At 44.8% G+C, this 24,348-nt stretch overlaps 3 protein-coding genes and 1 long non-coding RNA gene across 6 annotated transcripts; 1 reads left to right on the forward strand and 3 right to left on the reverse strand.

Annotated features, from left to right (window-relative positions):
• Window positions 1–754: 754 nt before the first annotated feature.
• Window positions 755–1,556, forward strand: LOC120641466. Its single transcript, XR_005662276.1, has 2 exons — window positions 755–878; window positions 954–1,556. It is a non-coding gene; the product is annotated as an uncharacterized LOC120641466 (long non-coding RNA).
• Window positions 1,557–3,369: 1,813 nt separating this feature from the next.
• On the reverse strand, window positions 3,370–4,241 carry LOC120641465 (mitochondrial import inner membrane translocase subunit TIM23-2-like). The gene has a single exon (XM_039917618.1). The coding sequence runs from the start codon at window positions 4,174–4,176 to the stop codon at window positions 3,586–3,588; it is 591 nt and encodes a 196-aa protein (XP_039773552.1). The 5' UTR covers window positions 4,177–4,241; the 3' UTR covers window positions 3,370–3,585.
• Window positions 4,242–8,915: 4,674 nt separating this feature from the next.
• LOC120641467 lies at window positions 8,916–19,498 on the reverse strand. Of its 3 annotated transcripts, XR_005662277.1 has the most exons (15): window positions 19,079–19,498; window positions 18,120–18,803; window positions 17,138–17,341; window positions 16,623–16,937; window positions 16,310–16,431; window positions 14,969–16,057; window positions 14,281–14,422; window positions 14,040–14,199; window positions 13,782–13,945; window positions 12,181–12,260; window positions 11,357–11,456; window positions 11,154–11,215; window positions 10,350–10,509; window positions 9,514–9,885; window positions 8,916–9,427 (listed from the first exon to the last, which is right to left on the reverse strand). XR_005662277.1 is itself a non-coding variant. In XM_039917620.1 (14 exons), exons 1-14 carry the CDS (start codon window positions 19,250–19,252, stop codon window positions 9,715–9,717), a joined length of 3,624 nt encoding a protein of 1,207 aa, XP_039773554.1. In that variant the 5' UTR covers window positions 19,253–19,498; the 3' UTR covers window positions 8,916–9,714. The 3 variants fall into 3 exon arrangements, 2 of the variants coding, with proteins under 2 accessions (XP_039773554.1, XP_039773553.1); XM_039917620.1 differs by having other exon boundaries at window positions 8,916–9,885; window positions 16,623–16,934; XM_039917619.1 differs by having other exon boundaries at window positions 8,916–9,885.
• Window positions 19,499–22,148: 2,650 nt separating this feature from the next.
• On the reverse strand, window positions 22,149–24,348 carry LOC120643079 (aluminum-activated malate transporter 10-like). The gene is made up of 3 exons (XM_039919609.1): window positions 23,985–24,348; window positions 23,686–23,836; window positions 22,149–23,654 (listed from the first exon to the last, which is right to left on the reverse strand). The coding sequence occupies exons 1-3, from the start codon at window positions 24,346–24,348 to the stop codon at window positions 22,661–22,663; spliced, it is 1,509 nt and encodes a 502-aa protein (XP_039775543.1). The 3' UTR covers window positions 22,149–22,660.

The following is a 24,348-nucleotide window of genomic DNA, read 5'->3' on the forward strand; positions in this document are numbered from 1 at the left end:
AGTCTCCTCGGTGAGGAACAGACAGAGCATGCTCCCGTGCAAGCAGGTCTCCATCTGAAATGCCATGATCACTCCTAGGATAAGAACATGCCGAGGCAATAGGGACGATACCAATGGTGAACACACTCGCCATAGGATTCTTCAGGGATCGCGACAACATCTGTTTTTTTTTGGCCTCTGAAAGTTTCTTGCAAGTTCAGAGCCAGGAGAACAGCCAGCAACTAGAGAACCTAGCTCCAGCAGCATGATTGCGGGCGAAGCGGTCAAGGCATGTACCTCAGCGAGCGCCCACTGCGTGAGTCTGAGCAGCCGCGCGTGTGCAGTATGAGTGGAGGGAAAGGTGCTCCACAAGGGGCCTAAGCCTCTGTCTTGTGGACCACTGGTTTCCTGGTCAAAAAGGCTACACAAAATTGACCTATTGCCAACAAAAAAAAACGCAATGAAATCGAAAGGCAGTACTGCATTGGAATCTCATAAAGCGCTGCAATACAAGGACGGAATTTTATGAAAGCAAGAAAAATCTCCAAGCAAATATGTGAAAATTACCAATTTTCCTGCCCAAGTAGTACAAATATTACCATGGTGAGCTCGGCAGGTGGCATGGCACTCAGAGGGTTCACGGCGGGGGAGGAGCAGAAGCCATCGAGCACAGGCTGCTGCTGCGGCCCCTCCGGCATCAGCGATCCAACATCATTGCCATGCTTCGTGAACTGACCATTACACAGTGGCGGGAGAAAGTTGCGGGGGCACAGTGACCGGCGAGGCCATGATCAAAACCCCACAAGCTTTATGAGCTTTGACATTGAAAAGGTTGCGAGTAGCAGCTAAGCTCCAAGAACTGGCGCGGTTCTGGGCTTTCAGCTCTGACCTTGCCACAGGTATCTGTCTCACTCTTACACCCCGTGGTCATAGTGGATGGGAAATCTCCATTACATTAATACTATCTTGATTAGGTTGGTCCTCAGCTGGAAACTGAAAGAAACTGCATGGCCCTTGCACTACGCTACGCCCATTGCTTCAGCTTCAGCACCGTGAAACCTCAGGCCAGTCTGAGCGATGTGCAAACAGCAGATGCCAAACTCTGCTGACCAAACTTCCAGCAGCTTGATCTCAGCATAGCAGACTGGAAAATCAGAGCCCTGCAGTCAGTTTAGTTCAACACTGTGGCAAGCATTTGCTGTTTGTCTTTTGTCCCATGGAGCTTTCTCGAGCCTGCAGACTGCAGTTTAGGTTCTCCAGTATCTTGACCAAAGAGCAGTGGTTTTGCTCAGCTGTAACCGGCTGGATAAAATTCTGAAGCATCGTGCGAGCTGACAGCACTTGCATCGTCGCTGTAGGCGAAGGCGAGGGATCATCTTCAGCGGCAGCAAAGGTGTTCTGAAATGGGTTGGCGACTCGTCCATCCCACGCCATCAGTCGTCTGCACAGCAAGTCAGCAAGGCCCGCGATGGCAACGACTTTGTGCTGCCCGCTCTGTAGCCAGAGGTCCAGAACTGCTAGCTGCAGCTTGATGAGCAAAACTGTTGAAGAAACAAAACTACTGCAGCTTGGCCCCTACACTTCCCCCGTCTCCTGCATTGAACTTGAGACTAGCACAAGCACAGCGCACAAAGAGCTGTGCAGTGTGCCCATTCAGATAATCACATGTCACTATATCTTTGCTTCAGATCAGATCAATTTTGAACAATCCAAACCCAGCATCAGATGGTGTGCACAGCTGCACGTTTTCAGCTGTAGTATCACACAGCAAAAGCTAGCATCAATTTCTCAGCAGCAGTATCAGACATCAAAAGCTAGCAACTAGTAGCAGCTGAATAAAAATCTAAATAAATATTCCATTAATTAGGCGAAATATCAACGATTTAAGCATTGACAGAAAGTATGAAAAGTAGCTACAGTATTAAGCATTAGCACAAGATAAACAAAAGAGCACAGTATGCTTACTAGTATCTTTTCACAATTTAGCATTAGAATCCGGATAGCAGCTAACCAAAAAACATCATACCAGAACGCCAAATCACATAATTAAACAAATACCTTCCAATGGAACGAGTTTTGCATAATGGATGAAAAAGGGTGCAATATACCCCTCTTCTTGAAGAATAATCAAATCAAGCAACTACATTTACATCTAGAAATATCAGATATTGCCTACGACAGCAAGCAGCAGGGGATAATCAAAGCTTCACAGAACATTTATCATCCAATTCAACAGTTAAATACATTCTTTCTTAGATTCCGGCATATGTTATTTTAACTGCACATAAATACACACGACTAGCAGGAGGAACAGAAACGGTCATATGGGCCAAAAATCTGAGGGGCAAAAAAAAAAAGAACCGAGAATTTGCAAGATGCAAGGAATGACAAAGACCTGTAACAGTTACGTTCAATATGCCTAGGGTTCTTACAAATTTCAATCATGCCTTACCTTGAACACATATTGCTACCTCTGAATCACAAATAAAACTAGAGTTGCCGAGGCAGGAAAAATGCCCTGACAATTGATTTACTTAACAAGGAATAACAAGGGGATCCAATTCCTATAATGCATATGTCCTTGCAGTTCCAGAATATTCGTATACTTCACACTATTCTAAATCTTTCACAATAGCCAGCGCACCGTACTTTAAGATACTAAACAATACAAATGCAAGAACAGTTAGTCCATAATTTGCAATAAGTAGAGCATCACAGTATTTAGTTTTAATTTCAAAGCAAGAACTATTAATTTCAATCCAAATTGATATCCATAAACCAACAATCTCACCAGCAGCTAATTATTCACACTTGATAATAATATAATCATCAGCAATTAACCTTGGAAATATGTAAAATTTCCATATGCAATATAGCTTAAGCATCCTAATCACTAGTATTGGCAAATCACTGGATAAAACAAAGTACAATAACACATACAACTATCTCACATCTGACTAAAAATCTAAAATTGCCTGATACAGGTCTGTGAATTATGCAGTAGGCCTTGCCGCGAACAAGAATAGCATGATGCAACTAGCTCCATAACAACTTAACAGGAATAAAACTAGATTTGATATGACAATACCTCTTTAAGAAAAATGTAATATCGATTGATATACAGAAGAATGATATAGGGCCGATAATGCATATTTTCTTGCAGTTGCAGGAAAGGTGCACAAACACAGTTTACAGTGCTATGCAGCATTAACAGGCACTGATCTAAATCTCACAACTATTAGCAAATATACTGAACGACACTAATAGCAATTCAATTAATTCAAGGAAGCCATACTTTGATTATATATATATATATATATATATATATATATATATATATATATATATATATATATATATATATATATATATATATATAAAGAGCATAAGAGCATTCAACTTGATTACTTGAATCTTCAAAACCATTCCTAGTACGAACCCACCATTATTGAATTCAGGACAGAGATTGCACCCTAGGAATGTAGTCATCAGCAAAGCTTGGAAATTTGTACAAATGTCATGTGCATAATACCTTAACTAGCCTAATTACTACTGCCGAACTCAACCCGGTAGGTTGAAACTTATTAGTACGTCAGGGATTTCTGTTTATAACTTCAGATCAGGCACGTATCTCTGGAGAGCTTGATTCCCCACGACTGCTGCGCCGGCCATCAGTCCCCCGACGACGCAACCGAAGACCGCAGACCGCGGCCCGGCCCCGGAACGATAGAGCAGGCCAGCCCCCAGGCCCGCGGCGATGGTGTTCTTCCAGTCGTCCTCGCCGCGGAGCCCGGCCGCTGCGCTCTCGACCCCCGCGAAGAGCAGCCCGATGATGCCGAGCCGCCTCCCGTACGCGCGTCCCACGGCACCGCACTGGGTGAGCGCGCGGCTGGCGCGGAGCCTGGCGGTCTCGCCGCGCTCGGACTGCGCCGCGGCGCGGCGGAGGCCCACGGCCGCGCCCGACGCGCAGCCGGCGAGGTAGCCGGAGCCCGCGTAGAGGCTGAGGTTCTCTCCCCAGGTGCGGCCCTCGCGGCGCTCCCGGTCGAAGAGGAGCTCCGGCGAGGTCGGCAGGTCGTAGAGCTCGCGAAGCGAGGGGAGGTTGAGGCCCTCCGCCGGGTACGGCGTGTCGACGCGCCGGGAGCCGCCTTCGGACCGGTTCTCGTCGCCGTAGGGAGGCTGGTCGGTGGCGTCGGCCATGTCGGCGAGGAAGGAAGGGTGGGTCGGTCCGGCGGGGTTTAGGGTTAGGCCATGTCGCGACGGGCAATGCGACTCTCCCACGTCATTGATACGGGCTAGTGGGCTTTCATTGGGCCTCTTTTGGCCCAATGGGCTTTCTGGCTTGCGAAGTTTGAGATGGTGGTTGTTTCCACTCTCGCATCTCGCGTCGCCATCATTGAACTGCCAATTGCTGCCCAGGTTGGTTTCGAAAATATTCAGAAGCTTCTTCGCCGAGCTAGGTCCGACCTCAAATCGCAAGATCGCCGTTCCATTCTTCCACGGAGAGAGCGACGAGCGGCGGCTCCATTTGCCAGGAACTAGGATTACCAGAAAAGCTCTACAAGGACTTGGTTATAATTTTCCATCTTTTAGAGATGTTTTTGTAAGCTGTCAATGTAGACTGTTATTATATCAATATAAATATACAACCCGGTTTCTCAAACAAAAAAATTACGACGTTGATGTGCTCATCTGAAAAGGGCACATCTCAATTCTCATTGGAAGGTCAGCCTACAAGCTGGTATAGCTTCATTCAGGTCTTGTTATTTATGAAACTTATACTCTCTCCGTTTCAAATTATAGATCGTTTGACTTTTTTGACTACAAATTTGATCAGTCATCTTATTTAAAAATTTGTGTAAAATATCACTTATTTTGTTGTGACTTGCTTTATCAGTACAAGTTCTTAAAGAATAATTTAAATTTGACAATATTTGCATAATTTTTTTGTATAAAATAAATGATCAAACTTAGAGTTTAAAAAGTCGTACGACCCATAATCTGGAAGAGCAGAAGATTATCACACCACATGAGTCTACACCCCAGCCGGCCAAAACAGGTCAAGAGCGGGGACTTTCTAGGGCGTAGAGTAGTGTAACCATTGGACCATCCTACCACACTTATTTTTGAATAAAGCCATCTACCACACTTACAATACAATTCGTACTGATCTAGAATCTAATAAAATTCCAAAGCGCCAAAAGGACTACTCGTGATCAGTTTTAAATCCGTCCTTGTTAGCTCCGACCTCCGAGGGCACTCCTTATTAGATTATCTAACTCTAAAAACAAGGTGATCGATCAAATTAGGTGGAACAATGATCCGTTTCTTCACCAAAGTGGCAACGATTTCTTGAGAGGGCGACGACCTCCCCTCTGCTGGCCGGCCGGTGGCCATTCACCACGCATCACAACCACCAGCTCCAACCTCCATCTCCTCGCCGCATCTGCGTGCGTGTTCCTACTCACTTGTTCGCATAATTGTCGAGCCATTTCGTCTGCGTGCGCTCACGGCTTTGTTCGCACGTGAAGAGCGGTCAGCGGGAAGATCGGGTGACTGAAGCGCATCCCGGCCGAGCAAAAATTTATCTCCCAAAAGCAGGTTCAGATTGGTCGGAGGACCGAACGGATCAGCTCGGCGAGGGGGGCCAGAGTTCGCCCTCACAAGTACTCTAATCTTGGCTCTAAATGTTAGTATAATCGTATATTGGTTTTCTCCCTGGATTCTTGCTGATTTTCTGACCAGATTGTCGCGTGGCACTCGTACGGCAAGTAATCTGCCATTGCACTTCCTTTTCTTTATTCTCTTTCTGTCATGCTGTCCTGCCCAATTGGCGATGAGCTAGGCTAGCTTAGGGTGCTTAATCTTGCGTACAGGTAGTGTGAATTAGCAACTGTGCCCAAGGACCACCATGTGGACACTGATGCTGCCATCTGAAGTTCTGAACATAGCAATTGCTGATTTGTGTATTACCTACGAATCTGGCCGCATATTGGCTTCCCTGTGAGAAAGAAAGAAAGAAAAGCTGGAGGCAATCTCTCTCTTCACACACAGAGTGGTTAGTTGGCAGCTTCAGAAAGGGCACGAAATAGCGACGGGAGCTGGTGTTTAGGTATGAAAACTGAATGTGAAACCGATCAGCTCAAATGCTCTGAGTAAGCTGTTTGGTACAGGACTGGATACTGGATCTCTTATGAAAGTACCATGCCACTTACCACATTACCAATTAGTAAACCCTTTGAGAAACATCATCGATAACTGCGATACTTCATACTTGGTGCTTGAGGGATGTCAAAGGATTATGAGAGGATGCAGCAGATAGACTTTCGAAAGTTCTTGCAAGGAACATAAGCGAGCACTAAAAATAAAACATTTCCCAGAGATTGTGTTTACTGAATGTGTGTCACAACGCGGTCCTTCTAAATTAGCGGCTTTACTATTTAGGGCTGTAAAGGAACATCTACACACATAGCAGGATTGCAGGGCTACCCAAATGTAGCGGGTAGCAGAGGGATAGAATAAGCCTAGCAGCAGAAGAAAATTGGAGGGTGCAGATCTCAGATCACAAGCGCAGTGATCAGCAATCCAAATGGTCCCTGGACCGTTAGGTTGAGCAAATCCAGGAGCTAATTGTAATTGTATAATGCCAGGAGTAGAAGGGAAAGGATGCTAAGATGCTAATACGTGGCCTCACCGCGGAGGCCACCCACTCCCTATTAAAACCCATGCCTGGCCGGATAGGCATCAGCAGAGAACACAGTTTCAGGTCTACACGTACAAGGCCATCCCAGGAACTCAGGCTGTCAGGCAGCAGGAAAGCAACTAGATAGGAGGCATCCATGGCGGGAGGATGGAGAAGGAAGAAGACGACATGGCGTGGTATTGTTCCGGCTCATGTCCTTCTTGAGTCTGTTGGCGGATGTGATGTGAGCCGAACCAATATCACTCATGTATTCTTCATTCAGGGGGAAAAAAAATCCAGAAACGTTACAGGCTAGCTTGGTAAGTGTTCTGAGGCTGAATGGTTCTTTCTATCTTCTTTTCGTTTTCAGAAGTGTAGCAGAAGATATTCTTGATCTATGATCGTTCTGTCTAGTAAAATTTCAACCCCACGGTTGATTCCATAGAGGAACTATACGACTTCATGGAGATAAGCTACTAAGCTAGCATTGCTTCTAAAGTCTAAACTGAAAGGAGGGAAGTCTTGGATTTCTAATGGTTCGCAATTAGCGTTCAGATTTCTCCATATACTCCAAATAGAGGTATTGCAGTGTAAATGTGCTTGTCGATTAGCCGAAGCTGCCCAGAGGAACTTCATTCTTAAGGTCTGTGGATGTGAAGACATATAATCTAGTATCAGACCCACGTATGATCACTAGCTAGGACATCTCTTTCTTCAGGAAAAAAAATGGCATGAGGCTCTAGCAGTTTATGATGAAAGGGGCTATATATCATGTGCTGGGAATCCGGTAGTGATGGTAGCAAACCTAAAAACTTCTGTTCATAGTATTTCATATTGTATATGAAAAATTGCTATTTGTCGTGCCGCAAATTTCTTCAGGGAAAGCGATCAACACATTTCTCAGTCATATTGTTTTGCCTACATGATAACATTATTTTCCTCGCATCCGAACGAGCTATTCTGGAAATTATTCTACAAGCATCCTTATCGCATCAAAGGCACCCATGCATACATCAATTTCACGTGATTTGATTCCCTTTTCTTGAGGAAAATGATCTGATTCCCTGAAAAGAGATCGTTTCCAGAATTCCCTCAGTGGTGTGCATCTCTTCTCTGCAGGCTAGCTCTTAGCTGCTAATCATGCTGCGGTCATTTAGCCACAAAGAATGTGTAAATTAAGCAGACAGATATTCCTGCTTACTTCGATAAGCAGATTCCAAATATGGACGCATCCAGAAAAGGCCATTTCTGCAATCCCGGTCAAAAATTAAAATTAAACATACATCTGACGTGAAGCTAACTTCTCGATCCAGCTGTAGTTGGAAAACATTAAAACTCCACCGTGATCCAATAACACTTTGTCAAGCGACAACGCGGGATGCCCTTTTGGAGCGTAGTTGGTGTCCGTCAAAGACCCCTGCTGTACAAGTGTACAGTTGCCACACATTTGCACGAATCGGAGAGGAAAGAACCAGATTTCACGGCTTTCCTTCAAAAAAAGAAAAAGGGACCGGATTTCACGGCAGATTTGCATCCCCCCCCCCCCCCCCCCCCGGCCCTGAGCTCATCGCCGGCCGCCGGCGTCTTCTTCGGAGAGGGACATCCAGCACCAGCAGTCCCTAGTCTTCTTCGGAGAGGGACATCCAGCACCAGCAGTCCCTAGCACGCCGTGCGCGTTGGTCGTTACAAAATGCAGTTTCGATCGTCGCTGCACCACACGCATCATGGGACGTGCGATCGTCCCGGCACACATGTCTGCTGGCACAAGTAATTGGTCCGTCTGGGCGATGACATGACTTGTCTGATGCTACACGCTAGACGCAACAGCAGGGGCGTTTAATATAAGGTGACGGAAATGCAGTTTGGTGGCCGCGCTCCTGTCATCTGCTTATTGTGGTTTTTCTGTGTGTTTTCGTGATCTCAAGTGATTTCCAGAGAGAGAGATGTTGCTTTCTCGCGCTTAAAAGAGTGTTAACGCGGCATGACCAAGTCGGGTGCTTGTACGAGCATACTGACCTCAGAGTTGCAGAAGCGAGCGCGAGTCAATATTGGCATCACCGGCACGAAGCCATAGCTCCTCGTGTCATCTGACGAACCGGCCCCAACCTGCATATAGTCCTGCGATCTCCTGCTGCCGCTTCCCAAGGCTGGAGGAAGTACGCAGTAGGCAAAAACCGCATCAGCTAACAGCAAAAAACACCATCCGGCGAGCCGAACCTGCAGCAGAAGCAATACCGGTGTATATCACGCATCGACGACGCCTTAAAGCAGCATGCCTTTGAATTGGAGGGCAAATTGACAAAGCTCGAACTAAGAGCCAAGATTTTTGTTTATTACAAAGACAGCGCACACCCTTAAACACACCCACACGAGTGCCCCTCAAATACTCGACGATATCGTTGAATAAGAAAGCTCAATACTCTTTAGTGCAGTATCCAATTCTACTCAAGAAATTTAGTGTCCTGTGACAGGTTGGTTGCTCGACTCAACGAACATATACAAGAGGCTAGAGCAACCAATCACACCTTCCATTTATCAAGACTCGAGTAATCTGACAAGAACCAACTATATAAAATTACCACCCTTCCAAGAACTACATGCTATATACATCCACTCCCCTCCTAAATCCACAGAAACACCGATACCATGTCTGATAATCAAGCTACACGACTAACCCTTCAGATTGTAAATGCGCTTCCAATCTTATAGTTTCTCAACCCATTGATCAATCCTCAAATACAACATCATGTCTGGAGCGCGGGTACCTCGCTGAATGGAATATAAGGGGCACCCGCAGATACGTTAAATCCAACGCAGCGTGTTTATGTAAAAGGAGAATCCTCAGCAGTGTGTACCTCTGAATTGAAGATGCATAAGGGGCACAACAACCAGCACAAACAAGACATAACTTATGCCATGGACGGCTGAAAAAGCTGAGCCGATTCCAGAAGATCCGAAACAAAGTCATGCATCACAATGGCCTCACCAATGGTTATAAAAGGTGAGCTATTCCCCAAAGATAAAGGCAAAACTTATCTCAGACTTAAGATGTCCTATCAAAAACAGAAGCTGCCCATATCCATACTGTTTTTTGTAGAATGGTACTCATTGTAATTCAGATACCCCCAGAAACGGGAAAGGCCAAGCTCCCCATATTTCGAAGACTTGGAATGCAAAATATACAAATCTTTGATGTTACCGTCAAACCTCATTCCAATTGCATCCACCTGCATTGAAAAGCATACAGGGATTGAAGGCCGTAAAAAGCCTACTAGCAGATGATACTTGACTATACTTGAGGCAAGGTGAGATTTGGATAACATGGAGACTATAAACCACTGTAGCAGCTAACAGTGAACAATCCACAAAGTTAGCAGATCTCAGCTACTAAGAAATCAGTTAATCTGTTATATGTCCATGCAGCGTGAAGGGACAGAGAGATTCCATTGTAACTACGATAAGACTGCTAAATCTAGATCAGTATTAAGGACAGTGGCTTTTGATTTTTGAACATTTTGATAAATACTTTCAAAGAAACTGTAGATGGCAAAAGGTTTGAACATAGCATGCGATTAACATCACCAGATCAGTCAGATGTTTTTCGATTTGCATGCTGGAGTTAAAAGGCTGAATCAAGGCAGACTGCTACAGATTTGAAATTAAACTACATTGCATGAAACTGAAAGAATACCTGAGAGAAGTTTATAAGAGAGTGCAGATTACTGGGTTGATTTACTGATAAATCACTAGTGTCACCAATACTCTGAAAACATGATCGTAACTCCAAAGCCAGCTGCAGCATGCTTTTGATTATCGTGGCAACTTGTTTTGATCCATCAGACAAGAAACATCTGAAAAACACATCATGATCAGTCAAAACCTAACATATCAATCAGTAACTCCATTACAATCACAATAAATGTCATTATGGACACCATCATATGGTCTCCAAGACACGAGTCTTGTCACGACTTTCTAGTCATATTTTATAAAACAAAGTAGAGGTATAGTCTTGTGAAAGTAATATTTTTAGACATATCTACAAAGATTGCTTTTACAATTCCAAATCTGAATACTCATGTAGATATCTACATCAAAATTAAATAGAATGATACATAGGTAACAAAAATAAGAAAATGAGGTAAAGAAAATAAGCTTCTTTTGACAAGTTAAAACATAGTCTTGGAGTCTAGATACTCAATTAGGTACCCTTAATGTTTCCCATTCCACATATGAATTCATCTATCCTAACCCCTACGTGAAAGAAGTCTAGGCACTCACTTAAGTAACCAAACGCGAACACTAAGTAACTCTGTTATTTATATTATGTTGATGGCAATGAATTACACCACTAAAGAATCAAAGCATAAATAGATGCCTGCTGTGCCACATTGCTGTTGTTCCCTTCCTTTAATCAAGCAATATATGTAAAGATGTAACCAAAATCGTAAATTAGAAAATAATTCCTTTTCTTTTTTGGAAAGATCTCACGTACATGTCAAGTGCATCGGTAATGTAACACATATGCACATACTCCAGATCCAGTATATCTCTCACCTAAGAAATAACAGAATATGGGTAATTATAATTCACAAGTGTGTTAATGAACAGAAATTTGACACAGGAAGCCTAACAAAGAATATCTACTCCTCTCAGGTTGAAAACAGTTTGACAAGAATAGCGATCGAAATGCTATACCTGGTTTTTAAGGGAATGTTGAAAACGACACCATGATATATCAGATAAATGGCAATGGAGATACTGCTGTAGTGTTGATAGAAAGTGATAAACTTTATGCCTAAATAAAGCCATACAACAGAAAGACAAACAGTTAAAGCCAGAAACATGCTAACGAAATAAAGTGCATGACTGTCAATAATAGTGTTAGAGTATATTAGGCAACTCCGGATATGGTTAGTTTAGGATTGATTGTAATCCCGGGATAACCTTCCTTATCTCTAGGAGAGGCTACTTGTCCTCCAAGCCATGTACTCCTATATATTCGCCCTAGAGGCTCAATGCAATACATCCCACGCATTATACCCAATCTTACAAATAGGAAGAAAGGCTATTCATGTGCATAAGGTACAAGAAACTAGAAATGAGCCAACAGGGTCAGCAACATTCAGTATGATTTGTTGACTTGTATCAGGAGAGAGTTTAGTTCTAGACATATGTGCACAAAGATAACTCAAATCACAGAGCCTAACAGATAACAGGAAAGTTTGTTTATTCAAGCGCAGATCAAATATTTATATCTGCAACAGATGCAACTGAATGGATAATTGCCTAATTGGATATGAACTTCACATATACTTTATTATAACCTGAACATGCCAATGTATATGTATACTGCATTTGAAAGGAATTCCAGAAGCCATGGGATTCAACAATGTATCAAAAAATTTAGGCAAAATGCATTTCATTCCTAACACTTCAGTGACAGGATAAAACTGATAAGAGGCATATAAGGTTGGTGGTTGGATGCCACAAAGTTTTACAAAGATTCTAGATGTGCGTACCTCACTCTCATTACAGAGTTCAATTTCTTGAAGACATCAGGTGTACTATGGTTGGAGCGACCGATGAACTGTGTTAACTCCTGTAATAGATTAACACAAGAGTCAAACATTCACATACAGAGCATATATGTCTCACAAAACCAAAATCTAATAAGAGAACTACAGCAAAAGAAAAAAAAAACACGCTTGTGTAGCTACTTGATAAGAAAATTTAACTCAGGACCATTCAACTGCACTTTTTCCATGAACAATACGCACTAATAATCTAACATAGTTGCTTCAGTCAACAAGAAATAGTAACAGAAATCAAAGTTGTCATATATGTTCATCTAATGGATCAAATGCTGTGAATAAAACAACAACGGAGAAAAGGTACCTTTAGAAATCTCCATACTTCGGTTAGTGAAAACACTGCAAACCTGACTGAAGATAGCAGAATATTTCAGAATATATTTGAGTGTGTCTTCTGTAATGACAATATTCACTGGCCATTCGGCTTTATAACCCAACAAGATTTCATCCAGCAAATCAAGACCTGGCAGTAAAGAATTGGGTAGTACAATTTGAGAGGTAGAACTTTAGCTATCAAGCCACAGATATAGTTGCTAGGGAATGGTGAACTACCACATGCAGAGGCATCAAAGAAACAGTGGGTTGCTCTCTCATGTATATAAACAATCTTTCCTTATAAGGATCAGCGAATCACATTGACCATTTCTGCATGGGGAAGTTCAAAGGTGAGAGGATTTATACAGATAAACAAAAGGCTAGATAATAATATGGTTAGACAAGCATTACCTTATGATAAATTGAAAAATAAAGGAATCTGCCCAGTCAGCTAATTCCATGAAATGATATCGCCGCAGAGCTAGCAGATGTGCATAAATCAAAACCCTCCTCAAGCAACTTCATTGTGAAGCTGCTAACATATTTATATCTTTAAAGTTAAGGGACAACGGGTAAAAGTAGAAGAAAACTTAGCTGCATTTGAGTGGTTAGGTTTAGAAGTAAACCACCAACAAAATTTCGAGCAAAATAATTAAAAATTTAGTACAATGGCTCCGATATTATGAGCATGATATGCAGAAGCAGTTGATAAACAAGACCAATGGTAAAAGCAAAAAACTATATCTACTAGTTACGACTGGGCCAACTTAGACAGGGCATATAAGGTTGGTGGTTGGATGCACACAAAGTTTTACAAAGATTCTAGATGTGCGTACCCCTCACTCTCATTACAGAGTTCAATTTCTTGAAGACATCAGGTGTACTATGGTTGGAGCGACCGATGAACTGTGTTAACTCCTGTAATAGATTAACACAAGAGTCAAACATTCACATACAGAGCATATAGGTCTCACAAAACCAAAATCTAATAAGAGAACTACAGCAAAAGAAAAAAAACACGCTTGTTGTAGCTACTTGATAAGAAATTTTAACTCAGGACCATTCAACTGCACTTTTTCCATGAACAATACGCACTAATAATCTAACCTAGTTGCTTCAGTCAACAAGAAATAGTAACAGAAATCAAAGTTGTCATATATGTTCATCTAAATGGATCAAATGCTGTGAATAAAACAACAACGGAGAAAAGGTACCTTTAGAAATCTCCATACTTCGGTTAGTGAAAACACTGCAAACCTGACTTGAAGAAGATAGAAGAATATTTCAGAATATATTTTGAGTGTGTCTTCTGTAATGACAATATTCACTGGCCATTCGGCTTTATAACCCAACAAGATTTCATCCAGCAAATCAAGACCTGGCAGTAAAGAATTGGGTAGTACAATTTGAGAGGTAGAACTTTAGCTATCAAGCCACAGATATAGTTGCTAGGGAATGGATGAACTTAATACCACATGCAGAGGCATCAAAAGAAACAGTGGGTTGCTCTCTCATGTATATAAACAATCTTTCCTTATAAGGATCAGAATCACATGAAGACCTTTGCAAAGCCAAGTTCATAATCCCTTGGATCTCCGCTCTTTTCTGCTCAGACTTAACAAATGACCATTTCTGCATGGGGAAGTTCAAAGGTGAGATGATTTATACAGATAAACAAAAGGCTAGATAATAATATGGTTAGACAAGCATTACCTTATGATAAATTGAAAAAATAAAGGAATCTGCCCAGTCAGCTAATTCCATGAAATGATATCGCCGCAGAGCTAGCAGATGTGCATAAAGATCAAAACCCTCCTCAAGCAACTTCATTGTGAAGCTGCTAACATATTTATATCTTTTAAAGTTAAGGGACAACGGGTAAAAGTAGAAGAAAACTTAGCTGCATTTTGAGTGGTTAAGGTTTAGAAGTAAAAACCACCAACAAAATTTCGAGCAAAATAATTAAAAATTTAGTACAATGGCTCCGATATTATGAGCATGATATGCAGAAGCAGTTGATAAACAAGACCAATGGTAAAAGCAAAAACTATATCTACTAGTTATGACTGGGCCAACTTAGACAAAGATCAAAGATCAATTAAAGATAATACATCAAAACTCAATGCTTAAGAAAGTTGAATCTCTGATGCTCTACATCGTTGTATAAAGCCCACGTGCCTAACTAAACCTGGAACTACCTGCACTAAAAATGCCTGAAGAACAGAACTGAATAAAAAGTTCCAGGTTTTGTTAAAGACAACTGCAGAATGAATATAAATACAGTATGCCAGAAACTCTAAGCCTTTTTTCTGACACTGATAATAATAGTAGAATAACATAATGGTGGATCTTTAAAACACCGAAAGCTATAAATCATTTATTAGCAAAGCTACAAGGATACTGAAGCAAAACTTCTTGTATAATGCACTTGTCAATAACTATATCAAGGGGCAAATCTAACTGTGGACTAAAGTCCACATCTGTTTTTTCTTTTGATTTATCATTATATTGTAATGATTTCTCCCAGAATGCCCCACCGGAAGCATTTTCCTGAATACTATCTCTCGCTGCCATTTCTTCTGAGGAAGTAGGGTATGCCTGACTTCTTGCCTGAGCTTGAAGAATCTTTCTGGAACAATCAGGCTGTTGAGAAGGCTGTGTACTGGGCTGTACAACTGTTGCTGCTCCATTTACAGACTCAATAGAGCAGGATGGGTTCCTTCCACAATATACTTCACATGGATCTGTGACTGACTCGAAATCAAAGCTGCCAAGTGCCCGATTCTTGCTTTTATGTTGCAAGTCGCTCTCCATATGACAACAAGCTGCATTCTTCAGTATGGGGTTGACACTAAGATTGTAAGGAATACTAGTATTCCATGCTTGATTTATCTTACCAGACTGCTCATAGATTTTACTGTTCAGTAGTCTAGAAGGCCCTGAATCAGAATGTAATGGATAAACTACATTACCACGTGATGCTTTCTCTAATGAACTTTTGTTGTCGATATACAAGAACTCCTCAACCAAATTCATTTTTTCAGACGAGCAACTGGTTCTCTTCATAAACCTATCAAATGGTGAAAACTGACTATACTGATAATCCATTTCTAAAGCATCAGGCACCACATTATGCTTAATATTCTGTGACTGCATAGGAACATGTATGCAACTCAACTTGACATCTTTCTCGCATCCATCAATAGGGCTGACACAATTAATCCCATGGTGAACTAAACCGGCATTGGAAGAAAGCAGCTTTCTGGTCACCAAGGAACATTTTGCTTCACCTGTACTTGTACAGATCGATGTGGAACCAGACAAATTGTCACAAGCTGTAGCATTCTCAACTTCGACATCATCCATAGATGTGTAAGAGCATTCTGAAGATTCCAACAGATCCTCTTTATCTGAAGATTCCAACGGATCGTCTTTATCTGAAGATTCTTGTGAAGTTGGAGGTACATCATTATCTTTCTCATCTGCAGCCCTAAGAAAAAATAAATCAGACTATATAACAGATTGGCTTACAACGTCCAGTCTGCTAACGGCATAAGTAAGCATACAATATGTGCTATGTACATGGAAATACAGAAAGATGAATGGAAGCAACAACTTTGATGCCTTGTTCGAAACATGGGAAAATCCCTATTTCTGGGGGATTGAACTGTTTGTGTAAAATTTGTGCAATCCAAATAGGCCAGCAAACAGTAAATGCAAGAAAAGTAAAATGAGGACATACATATTGCAAGCTAGTGCAGTATTGCTGTCTCCATAATAGCACAGCTCAGCATCTGAAATTGATGTATCCAGATGGTCCGTCTTCTTATGTAGGCAGTTCGATGCAGTATCAAAAGGAATCACCTGAAGTATAACCTTGTGTCAGCATATTTGCAAACAGAAGCAAAGGTGATGAAGAGTAAAAGGTGACTTGATACATCACCCAACAAAAAATCAGCAAGACTGTTGTGAAGGCAAGTGTTCTTGCTTCTATTAGAAAAGAAGTAGATGCTTGAGATAAAAAGCAGAGTGTAATTCAGTTAATGTGACAAGACCTCAACATTTGAGAAAAAATGTTGGAGCTTCTCCATCATCAACTTGTACATAGCATCCCTTTTGCATGTTACTGCCTCCACGCTACCTTTTGAGAATGTAAATGAATTCATTGAGGACTCAGTTGGCACATAAAACCATGGGAGAACTCCCTCCATATGAATAATATTATGGGAGGGATAAGCATCCCCTCCAGTAGCAGACAAATGGCATGATTTTAGAAGCCTCATGAGCACTTGAAGCTGCTGCCCAGTACGCAAGAGAGGATGACATATCTCTTTTAGAAAACATGGAGCAGATACATGATTTCTTCCCTGCTGACAGCAGAGCATGATAAAATGAGCTTACACATAATTTGAAACGAGTAATAAATAACGGTCACTACAAACAGATTTATGTAGAAGAATGGGTCATATACTTCAGTTTCTGATGTAAAAGGTAAATCATATTAACATATGAGAAAAAAGTTACACAAAAATATATATTTGAAGCTTCACTCAACAAAGTAACATTTTACCTTCAAGGGAAAGAGGGTGAACTCATCTAGTATGTCAGAAGAGTCTCCTCGAGTATCCTTATTCTCAGTTTGTGTAATGAGAAATTCCTCATAAGGGTCATCGACAGAAGCTCGGTAAATCCATGACTTAATGAAGTTGAAGTATGGCTCACAAGAGCGAATGAAAAGATGTTTCAGAAGTCCATAGTGAACTGGATCAGCATCCTAAAATTGAGGTGAAACAAAATGACAAATAAAATAATAAATCATTCAGTATTTTATATAGTAACACAGTACGTTATATGTATAAGATGAACAAGACATCAGAATAAGATATGTGTAGCTGACAGCAAAAATTGAGACCATCAAGTAAACAAAATGTAGAACTCAATTTGGTGGAAACCAACTAAGAAACAGCATATACGTAGGAAGGCATGACAAAATCAGATGAGCAACTATATGGAATGCAAAAGCAAAGCATGACCATGGGAAAGGGCGTCACACCGAAGAAAGGGGATGTATTATGCTAGCACTATCAAATCTAGTTTCATTGCATGAAGTAACAAATTATAGGAGCTAAAATAGGCGCTCGATAGATTCCCTTTGAAACTCACTGCTGCATTTCAGGGAATATGTAATTCGTTTAGGAGCACTTCAGAAGTTCAGAGTAATAAAAGCTCAGGGCAGTTTGGTCTACCATCTACCTGACAATCCACTTACAGTTTTGGAGAGTAGAACATCTAGTAAAAGACCTGTTTTAAAAGAGAACTGACCTACTTAGCAGGTAAGTAAATCTAATATGAATATACACTTTATGAGAATGAGATATCAATTGATATATGTAAATCTAAGATCAATTACAATTTACAAATCTATGCAAATCCAAGACATTAGCAAGCATATAACTTATAAAGTAGTGCACAACTAGGAATTTCATTTAGCAGTGTGATTAAATCAGATTAAACAAAGTGCTAAAAACCTAAATTGTAAGATGATGTCTTACACGAAGATGGACATACAAATAGGAAAGCAAATCGCTGCCCCGTGGGAAATTCTCAAACTCAACGTTTGCATCAGTATTCAAACCCTCCTGGCACAACGTAAGACCTGCAAACTTAGGGAAACAAATATTTCCAAGGGACTTAACATGCCTTCTTAATTCCTCTGTGTGTAGATAAACTTCCAGAAGAGTGACTCCTGAAGTGGAATTACAACTCGCTCCATCTGAAATCTTGGAAGGCATATCAGATTGGTCCACTGCACGCCTGAGCTTAACTGATGCAGGTAAAGTATTCAAGGAACAGAAATAGCCCTCAAGGACCTTTTCAACTGCTGCAGCAAATGCTTGGTTTACTAGACTGAAAGGCCGATGCTGGTCAGTGTCTTTATCATCAGAATCTTCACATTCATGTTTTTCTCTACTTGCACAATTCCTTTCTCGACTTTGGATAAGATAAAAGTGCACAAACTTGCAAAGGAAAAAGACCGCAAGACCTGTAGAGCGTATAGATTTGAGAATATGCCCCACGGACATTGTGCTGGATGAACGTGACCACACATTTGCGACACGATTAGAGGTCCTATCTGCTGGATTTGAGGAGAACAACACGAAAAGCTCATCGACCTCATCTAATGATGATTTGACACCATACAGCGCATGTAAAGCCAAACGAACCAAATCACCATCCTGCGCAACAAAGACGATCCTCAAGTTCAACAACAGCATAACATGAAATAGATTGGCATTCATAATATGAAACAGTCACTCAATTTTTTCCCCTGGAAATGGTGGCACGAATACGGAGTTTAAGGAGTGGATCCAAAAGCTAAATGTCCAATGCAGCAGAGAATTCCCCTGAAAAATGCTCCCCAAAGAAACGACACACCTTCTAGGCCTCTACTCCAGCTAAATCCTCAAAATGGAACCCAATCTAAGTAGGTTGGGAGGTAGATTTCACTTACAGTAAACGACGCCAGCTCGTAGATCGGCTCCTGATGGGGGCGCCCTCCGAGGCCCGAGGCACGAGCGGCGCCGCTCTCGGGGGCGACCGACTCCCAGGTCCCCGGCGGCGTCCAGGGACCGTCCACGCGGAGGGTGGAGAGCAGCGACGAGAGGCTGGACGCGGCCGCCTCCATACCCTCGCGCGAAGGCCTAACTAGGGTTTATTGCCCTCCACCGTAACTCGGTAAACTGTAGCTCCGGCTTCTGTGCGTAGGCGAGATGGAGGACGACGAGGAGGCGGTGCACTGGTGGTGCTTGCTGGTGGCTCGGCCGCTCGGGCAGGGCGGCGCCAAGGTCCCGCCGGCGAGCGACTGGGAAGGTCGGTGAGCGAGAGAGAGGCCTGCGAGAATTGGGAAAGGGAATTTCGAATTGGAGCGAGGCAGCGACCCACTGTACAGGCCTTTTTCGCGGCTTTGCGAAAACGAAAAAAGCAGATACAGTAGAACAGGCCCAATTTATTAAATGGGCTCTCCTAACAAAGCATTCATGCTCGGGCTCGGTTGATTTCAGCCCAAAGCACAACGAGGCCTGCGTCATCTGGTCCACCATGTCTCACCGACTGTGCCTCGCGCCCTCGCCTCGAAACTGTGGTGCGGCGACATGTAGGCGGCGGTGGCGGAGCCCATCTGTAATTCCGAAGAGCAGAGATGCTAAGAGGAAGAAAATTACTGGCAGCTGGAACACCATTTCTGTACCTGCTAGTTTTTTTTTTTTGAAAAAGGGTAACCCTGCTTTTGTAGAAAGCAATAAGAGTTCATACAACAGTTCACCGGGGATACCAGTTTGCGCAGAAGAGTATCTATAGTTCATCCTGTGGTGAGTGCAGCTGCTTAAAAAATGCAGAGAGTGCAAACTTCTGCTTGATGCTGCAGTTGAGTCTTCTGTGAACGAAACAAGACAGCCAAGAGGACATGCCATCATTTTCTAAAGCTTTTCTAAACATTGCATTACATTCGTTGGTCCAGTGGGTTTGACCAAATTAAGTACCCCCAAGCAATTTTCTTAACTATATGGATGAGAGAGGGAGAGGCAGAGTCAATCTCCCTGGCAGGCTGGCAGTCACGAACCATCTCTGCAATTTTCTGAAACTCTCACTAGTTAATTGATATTGCTCACAAAAGGCCACACATATACAGCTGATCTTGTCAACTACTAACTGTAAGTTTTTATATCAACTATAATGTATCATGGAGTAATTTTGGACTAACCATGCGTCTAGCAGCAGGATTACTCTCGAGCAGTGCGCAAAACAAGCATTTGTGTAATACCACAAATGGTTTTGTTTGCAGTTCGCAGGCCTGCGAACAGAGCTCTGAATAATCCTGAATGCATCAGCTTCAGTCTAAAAGTCTGCACATGTTCAATCACCTTGGCCTGAATATGATTACTCTTCCACAACATTTCTAGTCCTAATTTCCATGGATTGTGTCGGTACCCTGTAACAGAGATACTCACTCTTACTGCGGCAAGGCAGGACCCGCATAGTTATCCGTAACTGCGCGCAAAGGACGGAGTAGCCAGACCCCACGGGTCAGACTCTTTCCTCACCAGGCCAACGGCCCCGGACCCGTTCCCCGCCTGGGGATGGGTCCGGAGACGCCACGTGTCCCTAAGGAAGGGAAGCTCCGAGCTAACAGCCGAGACCTCGGACCCCCTCATAGGGGTCCGGGACCTCCTGCGTCCATCCGGACCTCCCTTACCGCGTGGGGGTCCGGAGCCGCCACGTGTCCCGGAGGCACGGGCGCGGGCTCGTGCCCGAGTCTTCCACTGGAAGGCACGCGGGACAGCCTTTGTCAGGCCTCACTGTGCACCGCGTATTACCAAGGTACACAGTGCAGCCGCCTGTGCCGCACCCGCGCAGAGCCCGTCTGCCGCATTAATTGGATACGACGGCACGGCACTTTTCCATCATGCCGCCTACGCCGCAAGCTACGCGGCCCGTTCAGCTACATGGCAGGCAACGCCGCTAGCTATGCCTGGCGCCGTTCCGACAAGACAGCGCCTGGACACGCTGAACGGGGAACTCCAGGAGCAGACAATGGAATCCAGGAGAGAGATCTCCTTCGCCTGCGATGCCATAATTATGAACAGTACGTTATCTTGTACTACATCGTTGGGCCCACCTGTCGGGGTCCCAACGGCCATGTACGCGTCCCCTTGAGATATAAAAGGGAGGCGCTCGCTGTACACAACAGACACACGAGAACACACGACACACAAGCTCTCGCGGACTCTCACGAGGCAAGGCAATACAACACACAGTGGACGTAGAGTATTACGCTCCGGCGGCCCGAACGACTCTAAATCTTGTTGTGTTCATCGTGTTCTTGAGCGAGATTGAACTAGTCACTAGCTAACCTCCGAGTACTCACCCTCTGGGCTTAGGCGGGTGCCTTCCGCCATCCGACTGTGGTTTGCCACACCACGACTGATTGGTAGCACGATGAGCACGTATCGCATCAAATCATGCCAGCTTTGTTGTATGAATCTTCGAACTAGACCACTCCATTTGTGCAGGCAAAGAGGCAACACATAACACAAGACTTGTACAGTACAGCTGATTGAATAAAGTGATAGACAAGTCCACCATGGCACCATATCAAAGGTGCGTATCACTTTGCCTGGCTCCCACTTTGCCTGATGTTGTAATATCAACACAAGCAGCATACCCTGACCAAACTTTCAATCTGACCAAACTTTCTGGTTCATTCCCTGCGTTTTCAGGTGTGCGCATGTCATCTACCTGTCTTTCCCATTGAAGTTGCTCCAGAACCTTTCTGTCTTCAGCTACTTGGCAGAGTATAACTAACTTTAGATCCTTCCTTTTTTGCTGACTGGCGGGAGAGCAATATCAAATTAGCATCCACGAAGAGTTCACTCGTCACTGCAGAGTTCCCAGTGCTGGGCATTGCTGTAATGCAGCATATATGGAAAGCATACCGAGAAAATCTGGTAACCTTTCTTGATCGGCTGCTACCTTCGTGCTCCATCATGGGTACAAAAATCCCACTTTTAATTCGACTAAAAGAATACCAACTTTCAGTTTGTTTTGCATATGCACAACATGAAAGAAATGATATGCTGCCGATCTCGAGTCATGATAAACAAAGCAGAAGGTTTATTCGCCATGAACCATGGTGCTATGCTCCTCAACCTCTCCGTGGCAGATAAGAGATAATCGAGGATTCATAACTGGTCCGACAAGGCAACCTTTTATTCCCCAATCGCCTTCATTCCTTGATCCCTCGAGGTAGGGCTTGTTTGGATAGGTCGGGAAATTGAGGGCTCCTTTAGGGCTTGTTTGGATAAATCAGGCAATCAGTCCCCTCCTAAATACATATGGTTTGGAGTTACAGATGAAGTAACTAGTACTTGAACTCCTCCCAAAACATATGGATTAGAGGGGATTACCATGTTTCCAAACAAGGCCTTAGAGGATGTTACTGCATTGTCAAACCCGCGAACCTCATCTGCCCGTTCAGCCGGCTCGAGTCATATTCGAGTCTCGTTGAATTTGTGGTCAGAAGTCAGAACCTGACTGATCAAGCTTGTTCAGGCGCCTTCATCGTCCGGTTCCCTCCCGACGACTTTTCGTCATCTGCCGACGACTTGAAGTTCGCGAGGCTCGCCAGCGTGTTGACGGCGTCCACAACGCCCTCGATCCTGGCGGACACCTCAATCAGCAGCGAGGTGACAGTGAACAGCTGCGCCGCGTCCATGGTCAGCGGCACCGTAGACGCCGCGGGCTCCGCCGGCCCCGCCTCGGCCAGCAGCAGCGCGGACGGGAGCGCCCTCATGTCGGCCTGCAGCTCCTGCACGGCGGCGTTCATGTCCGCCACGGCGAGGCCCAGGATCTTCGACGTGGTCATCGCGCTGACAGAGCCCGACGCCTCCCTGAGCACACTGGCGCACAGCGCCGCCACCCGCGTGCACGCGTCGGCGAGGTGCCGCCTGGCGAGCCCGGGCGCCGCCGCCTGGGTCTCCGCCGAGCGGACGCAGCCGGCCAGGGCCTCCACGCAGTAGGCGCAGTGGCGCATGGCGGCGCCGACGTTCCTGTACTGGCCGTACGGGTGCCGGAAGCCGAACCTGCCGTGCGGGGGCTCCCACCGCGCCAGGTTGGCCTGCGAGTCCTCGGACGCCTTGTAGTTGAGCACGCACCTGTACCCCTCGGCCTTGGAGGACGGCTGCTTGCTGCCGCCGCTGGCCTCGGCGGCAAAGTAGTCCTCGACGCAGGCCTCGACGGCGCCGGCGAGCCTGTCCATGTTGCGCGCGGTGGCGCGGTGCAGCTCCTGGCCGGCCCACACGGGGCGGATGAGCGCGCAGGTGGCGAAGCAGATGGAGACGCCGATGGAGATGGTCCACACCCGCTGCTGCGCCATGGCCGCCAGCGCGCCCACGCGGTACCCCGACACCGCCACCAGGCTGTAGGTGAGGATGAATATGGTGACGCCGTAGTCGAACCGCGCCTTCACCGTCGGGATGAAGCGCGAGAACGTCGCCATGGCCGCTGCAAGTTTTCGCGGTGTGTTAGTCATACTCATACTTCATGCGCGTGCTCGAAGTAAACACGTACGTACCAAGCAGAAAGACGGAGCCACTGCGGATGAAGGGCTCGAACTTGTCGCCGGACTTGCTGGCGATCCAGTGCACGCCAAGCGCGATCACGGCGGCGCTGGCCGTGGCGATGGCTCGGTTCAACCCCTTGTACACGCAGCCACCTGCACACACGCCCATGCATGTAGCCAGTTCGTCAGGCCACAGTGTATGTTGACCAAGTTTTTCAATTCGAATGCATGTGGCATATATATGGCATTCTTGACCAGTGAGCGTCAAATCAGTGCATGGCATGCTGGGAAATAAACTCACCGACGGTGTACTCCAAGACGACGACGACCGTCAGTACGGCCCACATGGCCGCGCCGCCGACGCCGTCGTAGAGGGGCCTGGTGTAGTAGAACACGGAGACCAGGGCGAGGGCGAGCCCCACCTTGAGGCCGTGCACCGCCCGCCTGGGGTCGTCGGCGCCGATCGTCCAGACCCGCCCGCCGAGCCCGAGCACCATGGCCCTGAACGCGAGCGCGCGCGAGGCTAGCCACGCCGCCCACCTCCGCGCGCCCCGCCGGCTGGCCTCGTGCTCCACCGCCACCGACGCGCCCTCCGGCACCGTCACCCGCCACTCCGCCGGGGCGCCAGGCCCGTCCTGCGCCCCCTTCGCCGTAGCCATTTCCAT

The sequence above is a fragment of the Panicum virgatum genome, chromosome 7K (genome assembly GCF_016808335.1).
Source record: "Panicum virgatum strain AP13 chromosome 7K, P.virgatum_v5, whole genome shotgun sequence".
Lineage (NCBI taxonomy): Eukaryota > Viridiplantae > Streptophyta > Magnoliopsida > Poales > Poaceae > Panicum > Panicum virgatum.

Excerpts from the sequence above, each read along its gene's own strand:
- LOC120641467 (XM_039917619.1), bottom strand. The coding sequence starts at position 19,252 with ATGGAGGCGGCCGCGTCCAGCCTCTCGTCGCTGCTCTCCACCCTCCGC. Across the intron at positions 18,804-19,078 it reads ACGAGCTGGCGTCGTTTACT|GATGGTGATTTGGTTCGTTT; the intron begins GTAAGTGAAATC and ends TTTGTTGCGCAG. Across the intron at positions 14,423-14,968 it reads ATACAAGAAGTTTTGCTTCA|ATATAAATATGTTAGCAGCT; the intron begins GTATCCTTGTAG and ends TAACTTTAAAAG.
- LOC120643079 (XM_039919609.1), bottom strand. The coding sequence starts at position 24,348 with ATGGAAATGGCTACGGCGAAGGGGGCGCAGGACGGGCCTGGCGCCCCG. Across the intron at positions 23,837-23,984 it reads CGTCTTGGAGTACACCGTCG|GTGGCTGCGTGTACAAGGGG; the intron begins GTGAGTTTATTT and ends GCGTGTGTGCAG. Across the intron at positions 23,655-23,685 it reads TTTCTGCTTGGTACGTACGT|TATGACTAACACACCGCGAA; the intron begins GTTTACTTCGAG and ends ATGAAGTATGAG.
- LOC120641465 (XM_039917618.1), bottom strand. The coding sequence starts at position 4,176 with ATGGCCGACGCCACCGACCAGCCTCCCTACGGCGACGAGAACCGGTCC.